Here is a 24,575-nt window from a genome sequence, read left to right as displayed (position 1 = left end):
TCATTTTTTATGAATGTATAATACACCATGGTATAAACAAATAATTATTTATTGACCAGGCCAACTGCCAATTAATTTTTAAAGCATCTTTGGCAACTATAAGCAAGGCTGCCTGCTTTGAATATGATGATGAGCTTATCTACAAGACATATTTCTGAAAGCAAAATTATTCCTGGACCAAAGGGAGTGCACGTGTGTGTGTGTGTGTGTGTGTGTGTGTGTTTCTTTTGTTGTCTTACCAAATTTCCCTTCAAAGTTATTGTACCAAGATGCCTTTCACACATATCATTTGAGAGTAGCACTGAGATGTCGGAAGCTCTCAAAATCGCATTAAGATATCAGCTGTCTTTAACTCCACCCCTCCTCCCTTCCTTCCTAAATTTATTCTTCCTGTGTGCTAATCCCAGGTTAAAATAATATACTTTGTACAAAGCCCATATTTATAAATGATGAGAAAATTAGACAAATTTCATTCTTTGTTGGAAACATAATGTTTAGATCACTCAAAATACTGACACAATAGTAGAGAATGAAATTGGAAGGTAGAAAAATTTTAACTTCAAAAGCTGGGCTGCAGTTTCAGGATTTCAGACCAGACTCAGTGAAACAGTAGCAAGTGACAAGGACATTTGGAAACGACTCAGAATTAGCTTAATAATTCAGAAATAAGCAATTTACATATTGGTTTCCAAAAAGGGATTATTGTTGAAATTTCAGTCTTAAAGTTTCTTTAGTATCCTGGAACATTCATTGCCTTTCTACTCCAGATTCCCAACTCCTCCCTTCCTCCTTTCATTCTGTAAGTATTAAGCAGCAGCATTGGGTAAAACTGTTTTATTAGGAAAACATATACGTTAACCAAAAATACTGTCCAGCAAGATAACATGACATATATTTCTCATCATATAATGGAAAGCCTATATATGGTGGCAAACACTACTGCAGAAGTAGTTCTAAGCTTAGGGAAAAAGAAGAAGTTGCTTTAGAGACAGACTATCCATTTTTGCTAAGTCACGCAGCGTGTTAGAAAAAGAACTTCCCATCTCAGTTTCAATCATGGCTTTTCTTTGACCCGGCTACAATTCCATAGGAGTTCATTGGTTTAATTGCTCTTGTGGAGCACCACAACAAATGCCTGTTGAATGCTAGCCTTTATGACTTGTGATTACCTCTTTGGTTCCAGCAGGTAATTGAGGGAAATTATTTTACAAAGATATTTTAGGAAATCGTTTTACTTCTGACCCACTCAGTGTGACAATCTTGGCAGCGCCGATTATGTAATTGGGAGGTTAAAAGAAAGCCATCTGCTGGTGAAAATAAATGTATTCCTTTCAGTCTCTTACCCCCGACCCTTTTAGGACATACAACTTCTGGCATGGCAAAGTACCAGCAAATAATATGGAAGTTAGAGAAAAGTTTCAGTAAGTACTTTATCTTAGCTGTATGAAAAGTAGGAGACTTCTTAAATTTTAATTAAAGGTTTACATTTTCAGTGTAAAAAAAGCTTTATAGTTATTTTCAAACAATTTATTTGCCTTAAATGGTGATGGTGTTTGGAAAAAAGTTGTCTGTCTCATAAACATATTCTTACTATGCATCCCGATTATTCATAGCTGCAGTTTTTGTCTAATCATCTAATCTTAGCAGGATTTCTCAAAGTTGGTTCCAAGGAGTTCGTAAGTGTAGTAAGTAAAATCTAAATCAAACAGATGAAGCAAATGACTGGTTCTGTTGTCAAGAAAAGGCTGGGAAATGCTGAGGTGTTAAACAGGTTTCTTTGCTCTTGGGTTCCTCACACCATATGACATTGTGGATGATCACTGTGAGAACAGGGATATATAATCCGCAAATTTCCTCAAACCAATTTGACATAGAAATCTTGTATTGTGAAGTACTCACAGGCTAGAATGCAGAGGAACACAATGGGTTTTATCAAGTAGATTGTTTTTTGATTATGCCAAGTGACATCAACTTTATAGTGTATGTTGTGGAACAGAGGGTGGAAGTCAATCTGAAAAGGATCCATAAGCCAAACACCACTGGGACATTGATTTCCTTAAATGGTCATACCTCACTGGTTTCCTTAAATGAGGTATGAGGTAGATTAAAGGAAGTTATTGGGCCATCTTGTTAACAAATCACAAAATGTTTTGAAAAATAAGGTATCCTAAGCAGCCTTAAAGGTGAGGTAAAGAAGGTGTTTCTCTTTGGTAATTCCTTATTCCTCAAATACCTGCCTCCACACTCCCTGTAACATGCATTCTGGAAATTTTGCTTACAGTTGTTTCTCTCATTTAGGGGTTAGTAAAATGCCTCAGTTGGAGGTAGCATAGTAAACTTTGTCACCTTTTAGAAGTTTAAGGCATTTATTGGAATCTTTTCACTTGCTAAGAAAAATAACTGTGCTAGAAATGAGACAAGTTAGTACCAAACTACAATAAAAAGAGAAGAAAGAAGTCAGTGGCAGACAGTGCAATATTCCTAGGTCCAGAACTTGGTTAATCCTGGAGATGGCAGGGCTAAGCAGAAAAAGGGCTGGGATTTGGGTCAGTGGAAGAGGCTAAGCAACGAGAGGTCTACAAGAGGATTCCATGTTGGAATTGGTGAGAACTGAAAGAGGATATAGGAGGGCATCTGAGACCAAATTCTTAGGTGGAATTAGAAGCTGGGTAATTTTGTTTTTAATAGTAGATAACCTAAGAGATTATTCTCAGGTTCTAGCAAGTAGTTATTTCTTGCTTTTTCATTATTCTACTTAAAAAGATATTTGATTTGGACATTGCTGAATGTACTAGGCAATGGTTCTCAAAATGTGGTCTCCCAAACAGCAGTATCAGCATCATCTGGGAATTTATTAGCAAAATCTCAGGTTCTAACCCAAAACTACAGAGTCTGATGTTTTGGGAGTAGGGCTCAACAATCTGTTTTTTTTTTTTTTTTTTTTTTTTTTTTTTTTTTTTTTTTTTTTTTTTTTTTTTTTGTGGAAGCTTTCCAGATGATTCTAATGAATCTAAAGTTTGAAAACCACCCTTTCAGGGTGTGATAAATGGCAGACTACCTATGGGTAGTATCTTTCTAAGTCAATGTGAAATTTAAAAATATTACACTATACGTTGGCTCATTGATTCTAAACTTCTCACTGCATTTAGAATTATCTATAGGAATATCCTAAAATATTCATAGTTCAAATAATACTAGAATTTTTTGGCCTTGGACTTTAATCACTAGGTTTGTGAGCATGAGCGAGTTATCTGTAAAATGGAAATAGTATACTTCCTTTGCAAGTTGGTTGTGAATATTACAAAAAAACAGATATAAAACACCTGGAACATTCTAGAAACTAGTGAGGGTTTTTGTTGTTGCAATTAGTATTATTAAATTATAACTATAATTACTATGATTATTATATGATAATTACTCACAGGTTAGCCTGTGAGTATGCAGATGATTAGGTGATGTGATCCATATATTAAAAGAGCTGCTTCAAAATGTCAACCTGCCACTTGTCATTGCATTAATCTAGCTTTATTTTGGCTAATACAGTCTACTCAGTAAATACTTACAGAATAACTATGAGAATCAATAAATCTGTTAAAATATAATTACCAATGGTGGGAGTAGAGGAGAGGTGTCACGGTTTAGGCCTATACCCACCAGCATGTCAGTATTTAGTTAAGACTTTATCAAGGATTGATAGAAATGGGGTAAACGATGTATTCCCTGTAAATGGCAGGAGTGGGTAGCAAAAGTAGGAAGAGTACTTGCAAATGGAAGAACCTAGAAGAAGGAAAGTATTTCTGATGGTGATGATAGGAATTTTCTAAAATTAATATTGTGTCTATTTCATGTTTTTGCTTGGTCTTGGTGGGGCAATTGAATGAAACACCAAAAATATGGTCTAAAAAACCATTTTGTAATATTACTTTTATTAGTCAGTTGGGACTGATGTTTTTACTGAATTGAATGCTTGCTTGACTGAATTAGCTGGTCATTTTTGCATAACTTTAATATTTGGCACATAGCCCAGTCCCAGATAAATAAACTGTCTTAGGCTAATGGGCGTTTGTTCTGCTTTTTTTTTCCCCCAATCTCTTGGGAAGGAAAATAGAAAATATCCCTTGGTAACTTATTTAGTTCATATCCACTGTTCTTTGTTAGAAGATTATGTTCAGTTTATTGGTCTCAGTCCGCATACTGGACATATTATACTTGGTTATTATATTTGACTTCATTAATCCAATTTTTTCAGTAGTAAAACTCTGTAAAATTCATTGCATTATGGCAGAAACTAAAAATATAGCAAATATTTTAAAGATACCAAAAAGCACTCATAAAATATACTTTTCAATTAGTGTACTTTTAGAATGTCACATTATTTACTTTTGATTTCTAAATGTATTTTAGTATTTAATATTTAGTAGACCAAAAGGCTTCTAAAATATTCCAAGGTTTTCTTTATTGATTTCTTTGTTGCAGATGACAAACTCCGAAGAAATACAGGTGTTTGGGAAATTGGTTTATCAGAAATTTAGATTTGTGCTTTCCATAGTTTTTGTACAGTTGTCTCTTATACTAAAGGAGAAATTTCTAGAATGGAGAAAGATGGGTGGTTGAAAATTACACTTTTGGTAGGATCCTGTTATTTTAGACAACGCGCATTTGTACTCAGTAGAGGGACTGTACTGTATGGGCAGCGTCACGATTGTGGTGCTTGAAGGTCCCCGGTGGGGTCAGTTTTGGCTGAAATCCCTTTACCTCTGCTTGCCAAGGGTATGTATTCCCTACATAAGACTACAACTGTCCAGAGGGTGCCTTTTTCTACTCATCCCTATTCATTAGATGATCAGTTCTCTATATCCACGTTGACTGGACTATTTCTAACTCTTCTCTGTAATAATTAAATGCTAGGTAGGCATTTGTCCAAAAATGAAGGGTTCCATAAAGCAAGTAACTACAGGGCTTGAAAAAGTGATTCTTTGCTAAAGGAAGAAGATCTTTGACGGTGGGCACAAATTAGTTCTCTGGAAAAATATGCTGTGTGGCCACACTGATTAACTAGAACTTTCCAAAGACTTACTTTATGAGATTGTATACTTTGCTTAAGAGGCTGACATTGTTCATATGCGTGCTTAAGATCCCGTTCTGGAATTACCTACAAAGCCAGTGAATAACTACACCAAAGTCTCTCATGATATTTTGCAGTTATAACACATCACCCAGGTTGTGCATCCACTTTAGTCATGATTATGAATGGTTTTGGATATTTTTTTTAAAATGAGTCTATCCTTAAAGGACAAAAATATAATGACCATGAAGAACACTGGAAATACAGTGCCATAAGCCCAAAGGAAACTACAAAAGAGATTTCCAAGATTATTTCTAAGCAACAAGGGTCCTGCCTCTCAAGGTGACTATTTTGACAAAGATTGGGGAAGGGAAGTATACTAACATTTACATGGCTTTTCTGAGAGGCACCTTATCATAGTGTTTGTGTATACGAACCTGGGAGCCAGACTGGCTTGGAAGGAATGGTGGATCTCCAACTTAACAGGTATGTGACCTTACAGTTGCTTAATTTGGGGGGTACTTGAGGATTCCCATCTATAAAATGAGGCTAATAATGGTAACTAATGCTAGAGTTTTTGTGAAGGTTGTATGTGTTGACTCAAGTTTAGCCTAAAGTTGCCTCCTTACATATTTTAAATTTAGCCTAAAGGTTTCTCTATGCATAGTGAACTGTAACTCATATGGAGCAGTAAACAGACTGTAACCCACTCTTGTGCCAACCACTGAGTTTTGGCCAATCAAAGGGGGCCAACTGTTCAAACTGTGTTCAAATAAGGCAAACGCTGAGCTATAATCAGTACAACTGTTTCTGTACCTCACTTTTGTTTTCTGTATGTCACTTTCCTTTTACTGCCTGTAAATCTTTTTCTACCATGTGGCTGTGCTGGAGTTTCTGAGCTTACTCTGGCTTGAAAGGCTGCCCAATTCATGAATTGTTCTTTGCTCAATTAAACATTTCAATTTAATTTGGCTAAGGTTTGTCTTTTAACATATGAATTCTTTTGTGAAAAACATTAGGCTAATGTCTGACACATATAAACCATCAGTAAACATTAAATATTGATAATATGATGTGTTTATAAATTTATATATACTTGTATATAATCTTAATCTTCTTATTTATTATTTTCTCCATTTTATAGTTGAGTGCACACTATGCTTATTCTTAGAGGGATTAATTACCTGGCATGAAGTTCAAACAAACAGTAAGCTGCTGGGACGAGAATAAAATTCAGCTACAGATGATCAGATTACTTCCTGTGTCAACTATGTAAAATATCTGAGACACATTTTGGTGCCCTTTAATAACCCTCATCTACTGGAACCAGCTTGACCCTTGATAGATAGAGACTCCATGAATCAGATCTAGAAATCTGATTTTAATAAAATTTGCCAAGAATCTGTTTCTTATTTTGCTACTGTCATTAGTGCTGTTCCTCAAATATTTCTTATTTTCTGCTTCTGGCCCCATAGCAGAATTGTATTTTCCTGCCCACTTCGAAATTAGACATTGCTGTGTGATTTGCTTTGGTTAAGGCAACAGACAAGAAAGTGACTCAAACCACTTCCAGGAGGGGCATTAGGAAGCAGTGTGTGATTCATCATGCCCTTTACTCCTGCTGGAGTGACTGCAGAAGTACACTGTCAAAATGGACTCTCTATTCTCTGGACAAGTAATGGACTTGTAGCATGATTCAGAAATATTGCTTATTGTTTTAAGTCACTGAGATGTTACGTTTCTTTTTAGTGTAGAATAACCTACTTGGTCCTGATTGATGCAACTACTGACCAATCCAGAGCACTGAATAACCATTAAGAAATTTTAAAGCTCATTATAAAAAGTAGGAAATGTTAAACCATGGTTGCACAGAGTTGAATACGCACCTTTTGTGCCCTTCGTTTGTCTGCTCGTTGATTCTGGTGGTAGATGCGACTGAAGTTGGATACAATCACCGGAACGGGTAGAGCAATGACCAAGACCCCACTCAGCGAACAGATAGAACCAAAAATCTTCCCTGCTATGGTTTTTGGCACCATGTCACCATACCTGGGTTAAAGAAAAAAATATATATATTGTTTTAAGTCACAGAAAGACATTTCTACCTGAAACTAAGAATTTTTTCCTTTAAGTGAAATGATTTTTTGGACATATCTATTTCTGCTTCGTGACTATAATATACATGGCTTCAGACTTTAATGTCAGAAATTATAACTATCTGAATATAAAAATTACCTTTCAAACTTGTAGAAAGTGATTCTAACATTTAGGAATCTTTTTGACTGGAAAATATTTTAAGTCAGATGATGTAATGAGAGCTCTTCAATTTTTCCTTTATACGCTGTGACACAGTTCTTTACATTTATTTAGTACTCAATAATTCTATGCTGAAATTTATACTCTGGATAACACAATTTTCCACTTAGTTTTTTCAACATTCAATTGGTTATGAAATTTAAGTAGAAAAAGTAGCACATCACATTCCTTTCACCAGATGTCATTATTTAAAAAATAAACTTTTCAAGGTCCCCATTAACCTTCACTTGTGAAATCTAATGGCCATTTCTCCATAAAAATCTAACTCAATCTCTCATTTGTAGCTTATTAGTTGACTATCCTCTCCCTGAAAGACTCCTTTTATTCTTGGCTTTAGTATTAGAAAATATTCTTATTTTCCCTCCTACCTCATTGGCTACCATTTCTCCATCTTTTTTTCTGCCTCCTTTCCCCTTATCTGATTTCTAAACCTTAGAGTACTTTAGGTCTCAGTCTTCAGTCCTCTTATCTTCTCCATATAAACCCACTTCCTATGTGACTTTGTCCAATCTCATAGCTTAAAACTATCTCTATGCAGCTGATGCTTTTGATTTATATTGACAGCCATGATGTCTCTCCTGAAAATCAGATTCATATCTTGAGTGGTCTGGTCTGATTATTTCTACTCCTGGATGCCTAAGAGCTCATTAAAATTTAAATTAACCAAAATGGAACTGTTATTTCCCTAGCTTCCTCTTCCTCTCTCAAATCTTTTCCTCCCACAATTCTGCCACCTATAATTAAACAGAACCACCACCATGCAGTTGTTCATACCAAAATTGGAAGAGCCATCTCCCTAATTGCCACTATCAACATTTCATCTCTTAGCTGGTCTTGTTGTCTCTGGGCAAACCAAATTGTATCCCATTCAAGTCTCTTTATGACAATAAACCAAACCATGGTCATTTCTTGCCAGAGCCATAGATATAGCTTCTTACCTGACTCTGTTTTCTACATTTACCCCTTTACAATTCATGCCGACATAGCAGCCAGAACTTTGGTTTTAAAAATGGAGATTAGACTACTGCTATGTTGCTTGAACCCTGAAATGGACTTGAAACTGAAATAAATCCAAACTCCTCAGTTTTTCCTCCAAGGGCCTACCTCATTTAGTTCCTGCCTGTATTTTACACCACCTTGCACGAAGCTCACTGGCCTCTGGCCACACTGGCCATCTGGCCTTCTGTTTTGTGTGCAGCCCCCAGATGGTGATTATTCAGGGTACCATTTAAATGTCTCCATCCGAGTGATTTTCTGGCCACCTAATTCACAGTAGTCTTATTCTCTTCCCTAATCATTCTCTGTAACATTTCCTCATTTGATTATCTTCAGAGTACTTATTAACAAGTAACATTTTCTTATTTATTGATTTATTTTTTCACTCCTCATCCACCCTACTGATATTAGAATGTAAACTTGCTAAAGCAGAAGCTGTTCTACTTTGTGTTTCATGAGCATAAGGCCAGCTCCTACTACATATTAGTTGAATGAATACATTTTCTCCTCTTTACTGATGGAGACTTTGTCGAAGAGTGCACTCCTGGGGCGGGGGACAAGGAGGAGTTCTTTCCATCTTACTATTGCAGAAGTTACCCAGCTGTGTCTGAGCTCCAACTACTCCATGCTCACTCTGGGGCTTTGGAGAGCTCAATGCTCAGAGAGTGTAGTCCTGAGAGACAGGGCTCAAAGGAACTCACATACTAGAATCCATACTCAAGGGAGTTTAGGAGGACTTGGGGTTATATTGTATCTTGAGTGGTAGCCTAGGCAATAGTCACTCTAACATTGTTTTGTGGGAAAACATATGTGTGTCAATATGGAGATGGAGAGGAATTGGCTGAAGAAAAATTGTTGAGAGAGACAGAAGGTGATACTATCCAGTGCCACATTTAGTGACCCTATTCTGAGCTCTGGTCCTTTGCTTTGAAGATCCAGATACTCATTCCTGTTGGTGTTTGTGGGCGATCAGTAGTTGAGCTAATTTAACATAGCTGAAGTTCCCACAAGGCTTTGGCACCAGAATAACAGTATTAATTTATAGTACAAAAATAATAACCTAAGAACCAGAATGCTGTGTTCATATAAAACATGATCTCCTTCTATCTGGGAAGCTAAATTATAATCTAAAGGTTATGTTAGTGAAGAAACAGTGAAAGCTAAAGGAATTTAGAAGATGATTTTTAAAAGTCTTGGGGATATTCTTACTGTAGAGGTATGTCAGTGGGATTAGAAGGTCAACTCCTTTTTATACAATTCTGTGTACATATGAGCCAAATTATGTATCTGGCACAGTTCACATTGAATGTCCGGTCATATTTTATACACAGTGTTTCTCCCCTTCGCATTTATTATGCAGTAGGCCCCAGAGAAGGCACACACACAGACACACTCACACACATGCACGTGCACGCACACACACACACACGGCTTTTAAAAAAGGGATTTGATTTTTAATAAAAACTCAATTATTTATAATGGCTAAAGAATACAAGGACTGAGTCCATATAATTAAAGTAAGCCTTTTAAAATATAAATATATAAACTAGCTAAGTGAATCCATCATATAGTTTCTCTTGCCCTTGAAAGATTTTTAAAAATCATTATTTATTATTTACTTTTTGTATTCTAGGTTCACTATGTCATAGGACAGGCAAGCTCAGCATACTTGCAATTATTAGAGAAAATTACAAAAAGTAAGGAGATACACCAGTTTGTTGAAAGGCAGCAAATTCACAGTCTAGATTCATAAGGGAAAAGAGGTTGCAGATACATAAGAGAAGCTTCATGTCATAAAGCTATGCTAATCTACATCAAATAAAATATTTATTTTTTAGCTCTACCATCTTTGTTTTATAATTCAACATTCCTTCACAACTGAGAAAGCACAGGTGAGTATTTGCAAGGACTGGGCAGGACTACAATGATTATGGTGAGAAGAGGAAGGGGGCACAAAGTGTTCATCAATGGGTACATCTTCTCTTATGTTTACACTCTTGGGTAGAGACACAGAGTTTCCCCACGTTATAGCCAGTTAGGATGGTCTCCAAGGCTCTGCTGTTGTGAGAGAAAGCAGAGGAGATGGTAAGAGAATACAAGGAAGTAGAACAGGGAGGGGTGCTAAGACAGTCCAGGCTGTCCTGCAACGTCTCATGTAAGGACAGCCTGAGCCCTTGGCTGGTTCCCATGGAACACCAGCTGCCTGCTTCCTCATACTCCTTGGTACGATTCACATTACTCCTTCTATCCTTCTCCCTGCTCCCTTTACCAGTTTAAAGTTGACTGCTGTTGATATTTGTAATATTTTAAGCATATCTCACTATTTGAATATGTTGGAGAAGAGCAAAAAATATAGTATGATTCATGTCTGTTTTTACATTACTCATTTTGTCTCTCTTCTCATTTAGTAGTGACCTGGAGAAATGGAAATGGGTAATTTTTATCTGCAAACTTGTAATTGAGCATAGAATCTGCTAGGGATAGGATATATCTCATTGGGAAAACCAGCTGCTTTTCTTTGTTTAACAAAAGATCTTCTAACTGGTATTCAAACTCATAGCAAGAAGCAAAACAGCATTATACACCTCAGGAATCACATCTCTCTGAAATTCCGTGGAGGAAAGGCTTAGAATAGAAAGCTTATATTGAGAAGTGACACTTAAACCGTGGTGAAACGATCATTGAAAGTTTAAGTGTTTCTAAAATACTGCCACCTTTTCATGATTATTTATATCCTAGGCAACTTGGTTTCCTGTTGGTACTTTACTATTTACATTCAATATAAAAAATACATCTCATTTTTCCTGACTCCTTATTTGTAAATATATGTTAAGCCCAGTAGGATTATTTATTTCATTCTTTCTGTTTTTCTTCAGAATTTTATATTATGTACTCAGTCTTTGAAAAATCATTTCCCAAAAAAAGTTACACCAAAACATGACCTAATGTGGGGTTTATATTCATATATATATATTTTTTCTGTATTTAATAAGATTGATTAAAAGACTGTAAGAAGCCCCTAAAGTCTAAGAAGATAAAGAATGAATTCGCAAAAAAGTAAGAAGGAGGCCGGGAGTGATGGCTCACGGCTGTAATCCCAGCACTTTGGGAGGTGGAGGCTGGTGGATCATCTGAGTCAGGAGTTCAAGACCAGCCTGACCAACATGGAGAAACCCCATCTCTACTACAGATACAAAGTTAGCTGGGTGTGGTGGCACATGCCTGTAATCTCAGCTACTTGGGATGCTGAGACAGGAGAATCTCTTGAACCCAGGAGGCAGAGGTTGCAGCGAGCCGAGATCGCGCCATTGCACTCCAGCCTGGACAACAAGAGTGAGACTCCATCTCAAAATAAAGAAAAAAAAAAACAAGGAAACAAGAGAATATATCATGAGAGAATAACTATCAAATATTTTAGATAATACAGCAACTTGAACATCGTTCATTGAAAGGAAACTTTTCCCTATACTCTTTTCTTTTCTTTTTTCTTTCTCTCTTTCTTTCTTTTTTTTCTTTTTTCTTTTTTTTTTCTTGAGACGGAATCTCCGTCTGTTGCCAGGCTGGAGTGCAGTGGTGCCATCTTGGCTCACTGCAACCTCTGCCTCCTGGGTTCAAGCGATTCTCATGCCTCAGCCTTCTGAGTAGCTGGGATTACAGGCACACGCTACCACACCCAGCTAATTTTTGTATTTTTGGTAGAGACGGGGTTTCACCATGTTGGCCAGGATGGTCTCGATCTCCTGACTTTGTGATCCACCCGCCTCGGTCTCCCAAACTGCTGGGATTACAAGCATGAGCCACCGTGCCCAGCCCCCCATACTCTTTCTACTCTCCCCTGCTTCTAAGTTTTCCTTCTTTCTCCTATATTTACTATGTCAGTAGAGCCACCAGTTTCCTTCTGCTCCTTTTTCACTCTGGACATCTGCCAGACCTCATGTTTACGGCTCCCTTTCTTCCTCATATCGGTTAAAAAGGTACAATATGAAAGTGCCTTTTGCATAAAAATGTCAATTCTAAATTTGCATGCTTCCCAAAAATACTGGCTAAAATTTTATATTTTGCCAAATATTGAAGATTATTTTGGGTGGAAGACCAATTCCTCAGAAGAGATTTAAGTTTTGGCTATTAAAGATTTCAGTCTCAAATATTATCAAAAAGTTTCATGCAAAGTTCTTGAATTCTGGCATGCACTCTACTTAATACTAAATCTGGTGAAATCTGATTAATTCAGGCAGACAATGCATCCATTCATCCATCTATCCATCTTCCTATTTATCATGTAATATTGACAGGTTGAAAATATGCATAATTTTAAAACATAATTCAATGTAAACCAAATGTTACTGATATCTTACTAAATTTTTCCCTGTTTAGTATTTCTTCAGAAGTTGCATGACTAGAGTGTGGCTGTCTTTATATCTCAAATGGACAAATATTTCCTTGAATTTTCTTACACCATCTTCAGACAGTACTGTTAGCTTCCTAGTCCTATTCATATAGTTTCTATTTTTTTCTCTTTTTATTTGATGGGTATAAATGTGTGTTCATTTGATAGAGTACAAATGTTATATAAGGCAAATCTCCCTAGCTAATGCATGACTTTCCATCTCTGAAAGTATGTCCCACACATACTAAAAGAGAAAACAAAAGTCATGTAATTGATAAATAATCATGAAGATAGAAAAGATCGTTGTACAACAGGAAGAAAATTCTGATTTTAAAATAAACCTTGATGCTTACTGTAACTCAATCTCTCACATTATCTTTTTCATTTTTTACAAGGAAAAATTGTAAATTACTAGGTATAAGGAATAGAATGAATGAACAGATCCTGTGCAGGTGCACAGAAGTTCAGGAGCATTCTGTACATTGTATATGGGCAGTTGCTGGTTCAAAAAACGCTGCATTTCAACAACTACAGTAATTAAAAGAAACTCACATGGGACATGAATCAGTATTTGGAGTGTAAGTATTTGAAAAGCAGGTATCCTTTAAAAAGTTAGATGAAAGTAAGTAATGTGTATAATGCCCCGGTGAAAGCTGTAGTTGATTACGTGTGTACGTCTATGCGCATTTAAATTATTGATTTATCCTTTGAATTTTTCTCTTTTGACCAGAGTTTTAGTCTGAGAGGTCTAAGAAACAATTTCTTCTGACCTGGAAGCTGGATCACTTTGTAACCAGTAATTCTACCCCTTAGGGTCTGCGTATCTATGTTATTCATGGATTTTCTGCCATCAGCTTGGTAGTCTAGAAGGATCACCGTTCGATGGATGATTTTTATAGTAGCTGTAATGTTTGTAAATAGCAAATGGCCTTTTTTTTTGAGTGTTGTTACATAGCACCTGCTTGTGGTATTGAACTTGTTTGCCAGAGGGGCTCTGATATTACTTCACAATAGGCAGATTTCTCTTTGACATTTTAAAATCGCTATTTGCCTAAAAAGTTGCCTTGATTTTGTCTCCACCTCTCTTGCCTGGAGGATCAATTACTCTATGATCTCACCTCTGCAGGAAAGCCCAAGAACATTTTTTTTTGGATCACCTAATGTATATAGTTGTTTAAAGTATTCTGTGTTATTTCCTGTTTCAGCCAAATTATGAGCTACTGTTCTTTTAACGGTGTATTTTAAAAAAAATCTCTTTCCACTATTCACAGCATTAATAATTTTAATTAATGCCCACTAAATGAAAGTGGAAGCTAGAGGATTCCACACCCTAATTAGAGATTTTTACCTCAGAGTCTATGAACTTTCAAGGAGTGCATGGATAAATTCAAGGGACTCAGGGAACTCCATGATACTATATGTTTTCATATGCATTTTCATGAAAAGTGTTTTCACAGCTGTTATTAAATTATCCAAAGTGTTATAGCCCAAATCATGTTTAAAACTTCTAATCTGAATACTTAAGATACTTAAGGGAATATCGATGTTAAATATTGTCAACATAAAGAGTCTGAACTCACAATGCACAAAGGAATTGCTGAAAAATATCAGCATTATTTTATAATTGCAGAAATACCAAATACCCACTAGGGGGCATAAAAACCTAAATGAAAGTTTGGAAACAAACCAGGTCTTTGCTGGTTTCACAAGCTGAGAGCGAGAAAAGTATTTCCAGTAAATTGCCTGTACCGATTCCTTATCTTTGCCTGCACACATGCAATATTTAGGATATATTTTGGGCATCTTATTCCTCTGGAAATAGTTGACCCCTACCCAACAAATTTCATACATTATCTATTTTCAAGGTGTTTCCAAAAAGATGCAAAAATAATTCTGACCGCATTTTGTGTTTCTTTTACAAAGATAAGTAATTTTCTGTAATGCTAGGTATCGCTAAGGCACAATTTTAAATAAGAAACCCTTAACTAGGACCCTTAGTGTGAAAATTACGTGAAATTAAAGGATTAAGATTTGTGTATAGAAAAGAAAAAATCAAGGAAAGAACTAAGACGATTTTAGCACATCTACTCAACATTCTCAACATTTATACAGTAAACCCTCAATGTGGGATTTCGGCAGGGCTTACTGACTGCGTTCTTTAGCTTGTGCTTTTTAAAAAAAAAAAAAAACAAATTCTTTCCTGTTTCCTATTTTTTCCTCTTGCTTTTAGCCTATTATATGATTATGGGAAGGCTTTAAAGGTTATAAATGGAACACATGATTTTGACCTAACATTCTAATGAAGTGTTTTTTACCTAAATGAATGCCATCAGTAAAAGACTATATAGTCTCCTTTACGGAATATTTTATTTTCAAAATATGCCTTTCAGAGCCATGTTTTTAACACTTTATTCCTCATTTTATAAAATTATGATTTTTAAAGAAGTTATGAAAATAGATGTACAACTGATACTGAGAGGTACACATTAAAAACAAACAAAAAACCCACTAGGGACTGGCTTTCCCAGCTGTGGAGCCACCGGAAATATTTTCCTGTGCTTTGGGTTCCTAGTCTTTGTTGCCTGGAGCTATCCTTTCACTCTCACATATCTGTGAGTCTGGTCATGTCATTCTCCTGCATAAAAGCCTTCAGTGTCTCTCCATCACCTGCAGGAAAGAGCCAAGCTCTTTAGCATGATAACCACAGCTCTTCATGACTTGGCCACCTCATCCTCCACTGCTCACTCACATACACCCTATAGTCTCACTGGAACAAATAACTTTCTATTACTGGAATGTACTATGTCTTTCCATTTCTGTATGTCTTGTAATACTGTTCTTTCCAGAATATTCCTCCTGGCACTCCTACTGCATAAATCCTTTGGGTAATTTCCAGTTTACATTGATGAAGCTCAAACGTCAATTCTTATTTAAAAACTTCCTGACAATTTTATCTCTATCCAATAAGAGTATCCACTCTCCCTTTGCTATGCCTTCAATGCTACTTGCAACTGAGAGAGTAGAAATAGATTTTTACAGGCCTATCTTCTCTTGCTAGATCACGAGTTCGGTGACGTCAAGGATCATGTCATTGTTATAAACCCAGGTATAGCACAGACCTTGTCCAGTGCTGAGCAAATAATTGGAACTCAATAAATATTTATTGCTTAAATAAATCCTTCAGGGAAAGGTCTGATGGTAAACAATACATATGGCAGGGACTGAGGGGAGTTAAAGTCTCTTCCTCTTTTTTTCCTGAACCAGATTTCTTATTTTTCCCCAGGCCCAACACCATGTCACCACCTCAATTTTTCTAAATTCCTCTCCAATACTTAGACAACATGTCCGCACAACCGGGTTCTACACTCTTTATGCTTCCTGGTTTTTATACTCAGAGAAATCCACTTCTAACCTAGATGATTTGAAACGAAAACAGAAGTGGTGAGACCTGCCACTTTTCCAGTTTCTACCTGTTTTCCATGGTCACCTACTTAACAAACATGAATCTATAAATCTGGCCAGAATTTGTTGATTTTAATTTTAATTTTTTTAAGAGACAAGGTCTCACTATGTTGCTCAGACTGGAGTGCAGTGGCTGTTGACAGGTATAGTCATAGTGTACTATAGTCTAGAAATCCTGGACTCAAAGGAAACTTCAGCCTCAGCCTCCAGGGTAGCTGGGACAATAGGCATGCACCACCATGCTCAGCTTGGCCATCATTTTATAATACAAATAACTCCAACTTGGCAGATTTTGTCCTCTCAAATACCTGACAATTCAAATAAATACAGACTCTGTTCTCTAAATCTCACCATCATCCTGTGAAGTGACTGAGTTGTTCCATAACCATCTATTCTTCTCTTGGATGCTACTAATCTTAGATAGTGAACACTGGCAAGTATCTGAAAATTCCATCGTGTGGTAGTTATTTTTCTTAACAAGATCCTCTCTGGTTAAACCTTGTGAGTATATTGAGGGAGACATGTTTGTCTTCCAACAGAAAAAAAAAAAATTAGTCCATCAAGTAAATCAAAGTCCCAGTGAATGCCTGATCACTTTGGCTTTGGGCTGAAGGCACCAGCTTCCCTAAGGTGCATGTTTTGGTTTTCCGTCCCAAGAGGTTTCATCTTCAACACTGTCAGGGCTGCTTTCACTCTGAGGACTTTCTTCAGTTACCTGCGGCCATTGCTTCCATCTTTTCCTGGCCTTTGAAAGGTAACTCTGTTGGATGAAGCTCCCCACGGTGCATGGTTCCAGTCACCGCTGCTGCCCTGCAGGCTGTCACCCAGGGAGCCAAATCCCTTGTCACTTTGACAGTGCTGTTGATAAGCCTGTTTTCTTATAACCAGCCACCATTCTCACTTGCTGACAACCCTGAAACTGTTCATTGCTTACAATCTATTCAAAGACTCCTAAGTGCCTTTGCCAGGGGAAGACGGAGAAGCTGGTCCCCAGGTGTATGCCTGCAGTGCCAGCCTTAGGGGCGAATGTCAGTTAGGCAGGCTTAAAGCAAGAAGTGCAGCTATTCAATTTGAATTTTTGTTCCCCCATCTTAGTTTACACAGCCTAAAATCCATTAGCTATTAGAGGTCTCATGGCATTTTAAAGTTGTATTTACTTGTTTTATTTTTGACTGTACTTTTAAAATTACCTATGGATTATCCAATAATGACCTAATACATATCTTATTTCTAATTCTGCCAAAGAAGGCCTGATAATTTTGTCACCTATTATCTACCCCTTAAGTGTTACAGAAAAGACTGCACAAAATTCTAAGTGCCTGGGAGATAAGACTTGGCTCTTTATTATGGCAGAGAATTAGGCTCCTTTTTGGCAGCAGCAGTGTCTGACTGAGATGATGGTATTGTGAGTACAACTCATGTCCCTCCTGGCGGGTCTGGCCATGCCCATATTACTCCTGCTCCCAAATACTTGACATGATCTGATTGCAGTTCTATGAAAGGCCTGGTGTTCTCACTCAACTGACCACTCCAAGTAGGGCCTGGGCATCTCCTGTCCTGTGTTGGAAGCACAGGGCCAGTTTGGAGTTTACCAAGACAGGGCCATTTCTTACCACTCATACAGCCAGGTCATGGGCTTGCCTTGTGTATTAGTCCATTTTCACTCTGCTAATAAAGACATACCTGAGACTGGACAATTTATAAAGGAAGGAGGTTTAATTGACTCACAGTTCTACCTGGCTGGAGAGGCCTCACAATCATAGAGGAAGACGAAGCAAGAGCAAAGGGATGTCTTATGTGGCAGCTGGCAAAGGGAGAGTGAGGGCCAAGTGAAAGGGGAAACCCCTTATAAAATCATCAGCTCTCTTGAGACTTATTCACTATCATGAGAACAGTATGGAGGAAACTGGCCCCATGATTCAATTATCTCCTACTGGGTCCCTCCCACAACATGTGGGAATTATGGGAGCTACAATTCAAGATGAGATTTCGGTGGGGACACAGCCAAACCATATCACCTTGTTTCTTCTTTATGTGTGCACCTCTCTGCTTAGTCACTAACCAGGGACCTCTTCCCTGCTAAAGATTCCAAAGTTCTTTAAGTATAAATAATTTAATGTGATGGTGCATCATGTAAATAGTCACAGCTGTTTAAATATAAAAGGAGATGAGGTTAGAGAAAATGTGATTTAACCTCCCAAAGACAGCCAGGGGCTTCCTCTAAAATTCTAGTGTTCAATTTAACCTAGAAAGTTTCTATATCCTTAAACAAACTTTGTTTTTGATGAGAATCCGGGAGCTTATGTTTACATTAGTTATGTTTTAGAAGAAAGATTCTATTCCAATCAAAGTGAGACAAAGTTATCTCCTAAAATTAAATGAGTATACTTTATGGATTTGTGTTTGGATTATTTTGCCTCTTCTTAGGAGATTAAAGCACTGATTGAATGGTCATTCTTTTTATTAACTATACAAACTAAGGCATATCCAGAAAAAATATATATATGAAGAGGATCTTAAAAAATTCATTACTCTATCTCTATAGTTCTACTTGGTCAGAATTCTGTATCAATATGCTCTGTGGTCGTATTCTTACTCTACGTAGTTAAGAAAAATCAACAACACACAACAAAAACAAAAAGATGACCCAAAAAGTACACCTGCTTAAACATAAACCAACTGAAAAGAACCTTCCATAAAAATTATTTCCATCAGGTTTCATTTTAAGGAGAAAGAGAAAACAAATTATGTGAAAATATGTTGATACTAGAAAACTTTTTTTTTAAATGCAGCATATATCCCACATTCTAAATACATTAAATGCATTCTTTCTTACGTCTCTTTTTATGCTCCTCTCTACACTTAATTTTCTGGAAATGAGGTTGGATTGTGAGCATAGTACCTTACTTTTAAAATAGTATTGCTCGTATTCAGGGTCTAAATAGACAAATAAAAATCACATCAAGTGTTTACAACAGAATGGACTAAGTGAAGAAAATTCTCATCACATAAGATAACCCAGGAATTAGCAACAGCAGGAGGCTGCAGGGCAAAGGGAGGAGGAAGTTTTTCAGTTTTAGGGCAGAGTGTCATGGAGGCTGGAACTTCAACAGTCTTTCAATGCAGAAAATACTAGAGCCGTAAAGAAGTTTGAGCAACTGCCTTAGAAGATGCAAAGAAAGAGGAGAAATACACTGGCTCCTTCCCCAGCCCCTCTCCAATCTTCTGCCAGTGCTTTCCACTGGCACAACTGGCAGGAAACCAGATGACAAGCCAGCTTGGGAGATGCAGCCTGCTGGCATCTGGATCACTAGTAAGAGGCATAATCAAACAGGAACCCAGGGCTTTTTCACCTAAAGCTGTGCTCTGCTCACCTTACCACAGCTCACTACAAAGATCCACCCTGGTTCCAAAACATTATGGAGCAGATGCAGAGCTGTTATATTGTTTGTCTCCAGCCCTCCCCTTCAAAGCAGAAAACTGCATTTTATCCAGATTGGAAACCCAGTAGTGAGACTGATGGGACCTTTCTGGGTAGCAGTTTCCTGTGTCATGTCACTCTGTGTTTTGAATGATCACGAGCAAATCAGACTTAACTATGTTAAAAACTAGGGGTAAGATGGACCTTCTTCTAGGGTAGGCTCGAGGCTTTTTAGTTTCTGTAAAAGCTGTGCATTTCAATCCACTGTAAATTGAGAACAAACTAAAGAACCAAAGTATCAGTTTTGACAGAGTGAGAAAAAAAGTGTTAAACGAGGGAACATTATAAAGATGTAAATTAGATCTGATGATTGTAAAATGTTCTACTTGCATGAAATGGGCACAAAATGTAATGAAAGCTGGTCCCTGGGGCTTCCAAGCCTCACGGTGACTAAGTGTTAGCAAGAGGCTCTTAATTAGAATAAACCATTTCAGAGTTAAATCCTTCAACAGATCACTGAAAATGCCATCAGTAATAAATTAATGCCATACTTTAAGGGCAGGTGAATAAATGTAAAACCAAGTTGCCTTTAAAAATGAATACGATTCCAAGTTCAATTGCTCGTGAGTCTTTTTTGTTGCAGGAGCTTTTGTTTTGCTTGTTGTTTAATTTTGGTGTTTTTTTTTATCATGCCAATGAAAGTCTATAGCTAAACATGTCGGAGCCTGGCTGTTAGTCATAAATTTAAATAAAGAAAAATATTCTTGTGTTTAAAGGAGATTATAAGATTGCAGATGAAGGTTTTGGCAATAAAATGGAAACGTACAATGTGTGCTTTAAATTAAAAACAAGAAAGAACATAGGGATTCCATTATAGGTGTCATTAACGTGAATAGCTAGACTACTCTTACAGAATTTGTTTGACAACTTGATGTTTCTACCACTAATAAGGGGTTATGATAATGGTTTATTTATAGTCGTAAAAGCCTATTAGGGTTTTCACTACTTCACTAACCTCTGAGAGCAGTCACTACATGATCAATGGTGGTTGTTTTTCATTATGAGAAAACAAAGCTAAAACGTGAAACAGCAGAAGTACATTCCTTGAAACATTTGGTAGTAGTTTTATAAACACAAATAAAATTGTCTGGTTAGATAAAAGCACTTAAATTAGTGAATTTTCACATATAAAAGTGAAAAATAAGTTAAAGTAAATGGTAAAAGCTAAAAGCAAATAATCTTCTCAAACATATTTTCCTTTCTTCTTTCTCCCTCCTTTCCTTCCTCAAAAATGTGTCTAGTTTCTATAGTGAGTTGGAAACTTTGATGCTGATCACAAATTGAACACTTGGTTCAATTTATTGAACCACCCCAAAAGGATCTTCCAGTGAAGGAAAGAAGTTAGAGCAATAAACAAGTAACTGAACTCTCATTATCTCAGCTTTCTAAATATTTTGATGTATTTTGTTCTACTTTCCAGACAACCAAGGTTATTGTGTACATTCCCTGCTCTATGGGATCTAACTCCTCCTGAAAACAATTGTTAATTACCTCATTTATGTCTCTGCTATTCACCCTAAAGAGGAATGCCCCAATGGCTTACTCTCTTCAAGCCTAAGTGAATCTCCTCCTCCTCTCAATTGTTTCTAAACTATTTTTTTCAGTGCTGTAAATAATGTCATTAGAGTGCCTGTGCTGTTCCCAATATGCCCATTTAGAGCACTCTTTGGTAAAAGGCAAGCAAACTGGCAAACATTTTAGGCTTTGCAGAAAGGCACTGCCTCTGTCACAACTACTCGACTTTACTTTTGTCATGCAAAAACAAGCCTAGATAATCCATAAATGAACAAGAGTCACTGTAATCCAATAAAACCTTATGGAGGGACACTGAAATTTGATTTTTATACTAATTTTGCATGTCAAGAAATATGATTTTTTTCCTAACCGTTTAAATATTTAAAAGCTCTTCCAAGCCTGTAAGCAGTACAAAAGCAGGAGATGGGCCACATTTGACCTGTGGGCCGTATGTAGTGGGCCGTATGTAGTTGGCCAAAGTCTGACTCTGAAGGAACAATCGTTGTGTAATCAACTCACTTTGGAAAGGTTAAGCGTTGTGCTGTTTCTTCTAGAAGAGTTTGAAACCACCGAACAAAACATTGATACTGTAAAATGTATTTCTTCAAACATTTCATGCTTCTCGACTTTAGTAAATACATCTTTGGGGGAAGCGAAAAGAGGCATCTCTGACTCTTAGCTCATCTGCCTCTTTCCTATCACTGCCCCTCTCCACCATTACTGGATGCCTGCCATCAACAGGTGGACAGAAGATGAAAGGGAGAATGAGCTGACTGCCCCGGTTGCTGCCTACCACTTATGTAATATTGGTGCAGGGGGGAGAAGGGAGAAGGTATTATGCTCCAAACACTGTGCTAAGTGTGGAAAGGCACAAATTAACAGCAGCAGTCCTTGCTGTTAGTGACCTCTAGGAGAGAGAGACAAACAGAAAATAACATTTGAGAGTAATAACTGCAATAATAGAAATGATGGTAGGATTCCTTGGGAATTGAGTGTACTTGGGAAATACTTCCATAAGGAGGCAAGATTTGAACTGAATCTAGAGGAATAAAAAGAAGTTAGCCAAGCAGTAAATAGAAGAGATGTGGTTTTTAAGAGGCGTCCAGGCAGCTCCTAGCTGCAGGATAATCTTACAAGTAGGTGGAGTAAGTCGCTGCCTATGATGATACTGAAATGGTTTGCTTTCAACTCCATGTCTCAAATGCCTACCTGTATTACATAAATTCCACAGAGACTAATTCTGCCTAAGAATTCTTTTCTTTGTCAAAGTTACAGTAGTCCTCTCTTATCTACTGTTTTGCTTTCCATAGTTCCAGCTACTCAATGTCAACTGTGGTTCAAAAACATTGAATGGAAAATTCCAAAAGTGAACAATTCATAAGTTTTAAGGAACGTGCACTCCTAAATAGAATGATGAAATGTCACTCTGCCCCACTTGTCCTGCCTGCGTCATGAATTAACCTTCTGTCGTGTGTATCCACACTGTATACGCTACCTGCCCGGTAGTCATTGACATTGCTCCTGACATCAAACCATTGACATCGTCATGGTTCCATGATCCAGGATCGCTCGAAGCATTTGATCCTCCTTCTGATGATTGCTAGAAGGTCAATAGCAGCCTAATGCTAAGTCACAATGCCTATGTTAGTCACCTCATTTCATCTCATGATGACATTTTCTCATCTCACATCATCGCTTGAGGAAGAAGAGTAGAGTATAATGAGGTATTACGAGGGAGAAAAACCATGTTTGCTACAACATATAGTTATAATTTTTCTATTTCATTATTAATTATTGTTATTAATCTTTTACTGTGCCCAACTGATAAATTAAACTTTATCATAGATATATATGTATGGAAAAAACCAGAATATATGGAGTTCAGTACCATCCCTGGTTTGAGGCATCCACCGGGGCTCTTGGAGCATGTCTCCCTCAGATAATGGGGGACTGCTGTATTCCTGAGAATTGTAGCATATTAAGACTTTGAATTCATACAGGCATCTCTTTGGGATTAAATATGTATATCAAATTATTTCTTGAAGACCGGTTTTAATTGGGAGAGACTGAAGAGCAGTCACATTTAAAGAAGGGAAAAGGGCCTAGAAATGAAGACTGGGGCACTGAAATCCAAACTTAGGCTATTGAAAAGTTTTAGCCAGGGCTGGTTATGCCTAGAAAAAGCTTTTATTTTTCTTCTTCGTGAACTGACTTTTTTAAAAGGGGTATTTGTTTGCCTAGCAAGAGTGAAAGGAGCCAGCCACTATGCCTTAGAGACCCTGTATTGATCTTAGCAGACAAACCACTAAATAGGACTTGACTGCTACACAATGGAGGATTAATTCTCCTTTCCACAGAAGCCTACAGTGGGCATGTCAATATGCATTTATGAAACCTCCCTCTGTGTGGAGAAGAGAGCAAAGAACCTAATAAACAGATTAATGTAGGAAAGTCATAAGTGGCCATTTTTTCTCTTAAATTAAACTCTATGAAATAAAATCGGAAAAAGCAATTTTTATATAACTTTCTAATTTTATTCATTTTTTGATTTACTGCTTATACATAGTATATTGCTAATTATTTTACAGTTTAGAAGGAATAAAATGTGGAAAAAGTTTTTCCTTTACCTCAGTGAGGCTTTCTTATTGAAACATCCCAAAAGATTATGGAAGATTTGACACAAGACTGAAGTTAGGTAATTATGAGCTCTTGCTAGCCTAGAAATATGATAATCTTAAGTGGAATTTGGCTTAGCCTTACCGAGTGAAAAAGTAAAAACGTTCTCTTAGCTAATTATTTGTCTGAGTGAGCTTGAACAAAAATTTCACATTAAAAAAAGAAGTAATTGTCTTTTTAACTTGATTGTTTAGGTACTGATACAAGTAAAACTCCTTCATTTGTAATTAATGAAACAAGTCAAACAAGTCTACAGGTGGTTTTCAGGAAAGAGTACTCACATGGGAAGCTGCATGTTGGCTTTAATATAAAGTCAGAAAATATTTTGAGTCCTATAAAGTGTTGTCACTCTATACCTACACAAACATAATACCATTAATTAAAAAGGATGTAGAACTGTGGTGATGTGTTACCTTTAAGATCTTTATCTTTCTCATTATATGTGTGATGTACTGTTCAGTAGTGGGATGGCTAGGTTGAATAATTTCTCAATTTTCTTGCTCAAAAACCAACATAATTTTGTAGTAACAGTAATTCTAGGGTCCTAACATAATGACTTTGAAAATAAATGTAATGATTTTGTTTTAGCTGTGTTTGTGCCTTTATATACGGAACATCCACCCTTCACATGTAATATCTTCTGAGAGCAGGAGCATCTCATTATCATGGAGTAATGG

At 36.9% G+C, this 24,575-nt stretch overlaps 1 protein-coding gene across 2 annotated transcripts in view; it reads right to left on the bottom strand.

Annotated features, from left to right (window-relative positions):
• Positions 1 to 24,575, bottom strand: part of KCND2 (potassium voltage-gated channel subfamily D member 2) — a 484,939-nt gene that overhangs the window by 10,260 nt on the left and 450,104 nt on the right. For both annotated transcript variants that reach the window (XM_055283798.2, XM_055283799.2), the window contains exon 2: positions 6,952 to 7,114. In XM_055283798.2, the coding sequence (XP_055139773.1) occupies positions 6,952 to 7,114 (163 nt within the window). The remainder of the gene's footprint in view (positions 1 to 6,951; positions 7,115 to 24,575) is intronic.

Source organism: Symphalangus syndactylus, chromosome 6, assembly GCF_028878055.3.
Source record: "Symphalangus syndactylus isolate Jambi chromosome 6, NHGRI_mSymSyn1-v2.1_pri, whole genome shotgun sequence".
Lineage (NCBI taxonomy): Eukaryota > Metazoa > Chordata > Mammalia > Primates > Hylobatidae > Symphalangus > Symphalangus syndactylus.
The sequence above is the reverse complement of the archived record's forward strand: the minus strand, read 5'-3'. Positions and strand labels throughout refer to the sequence as shown.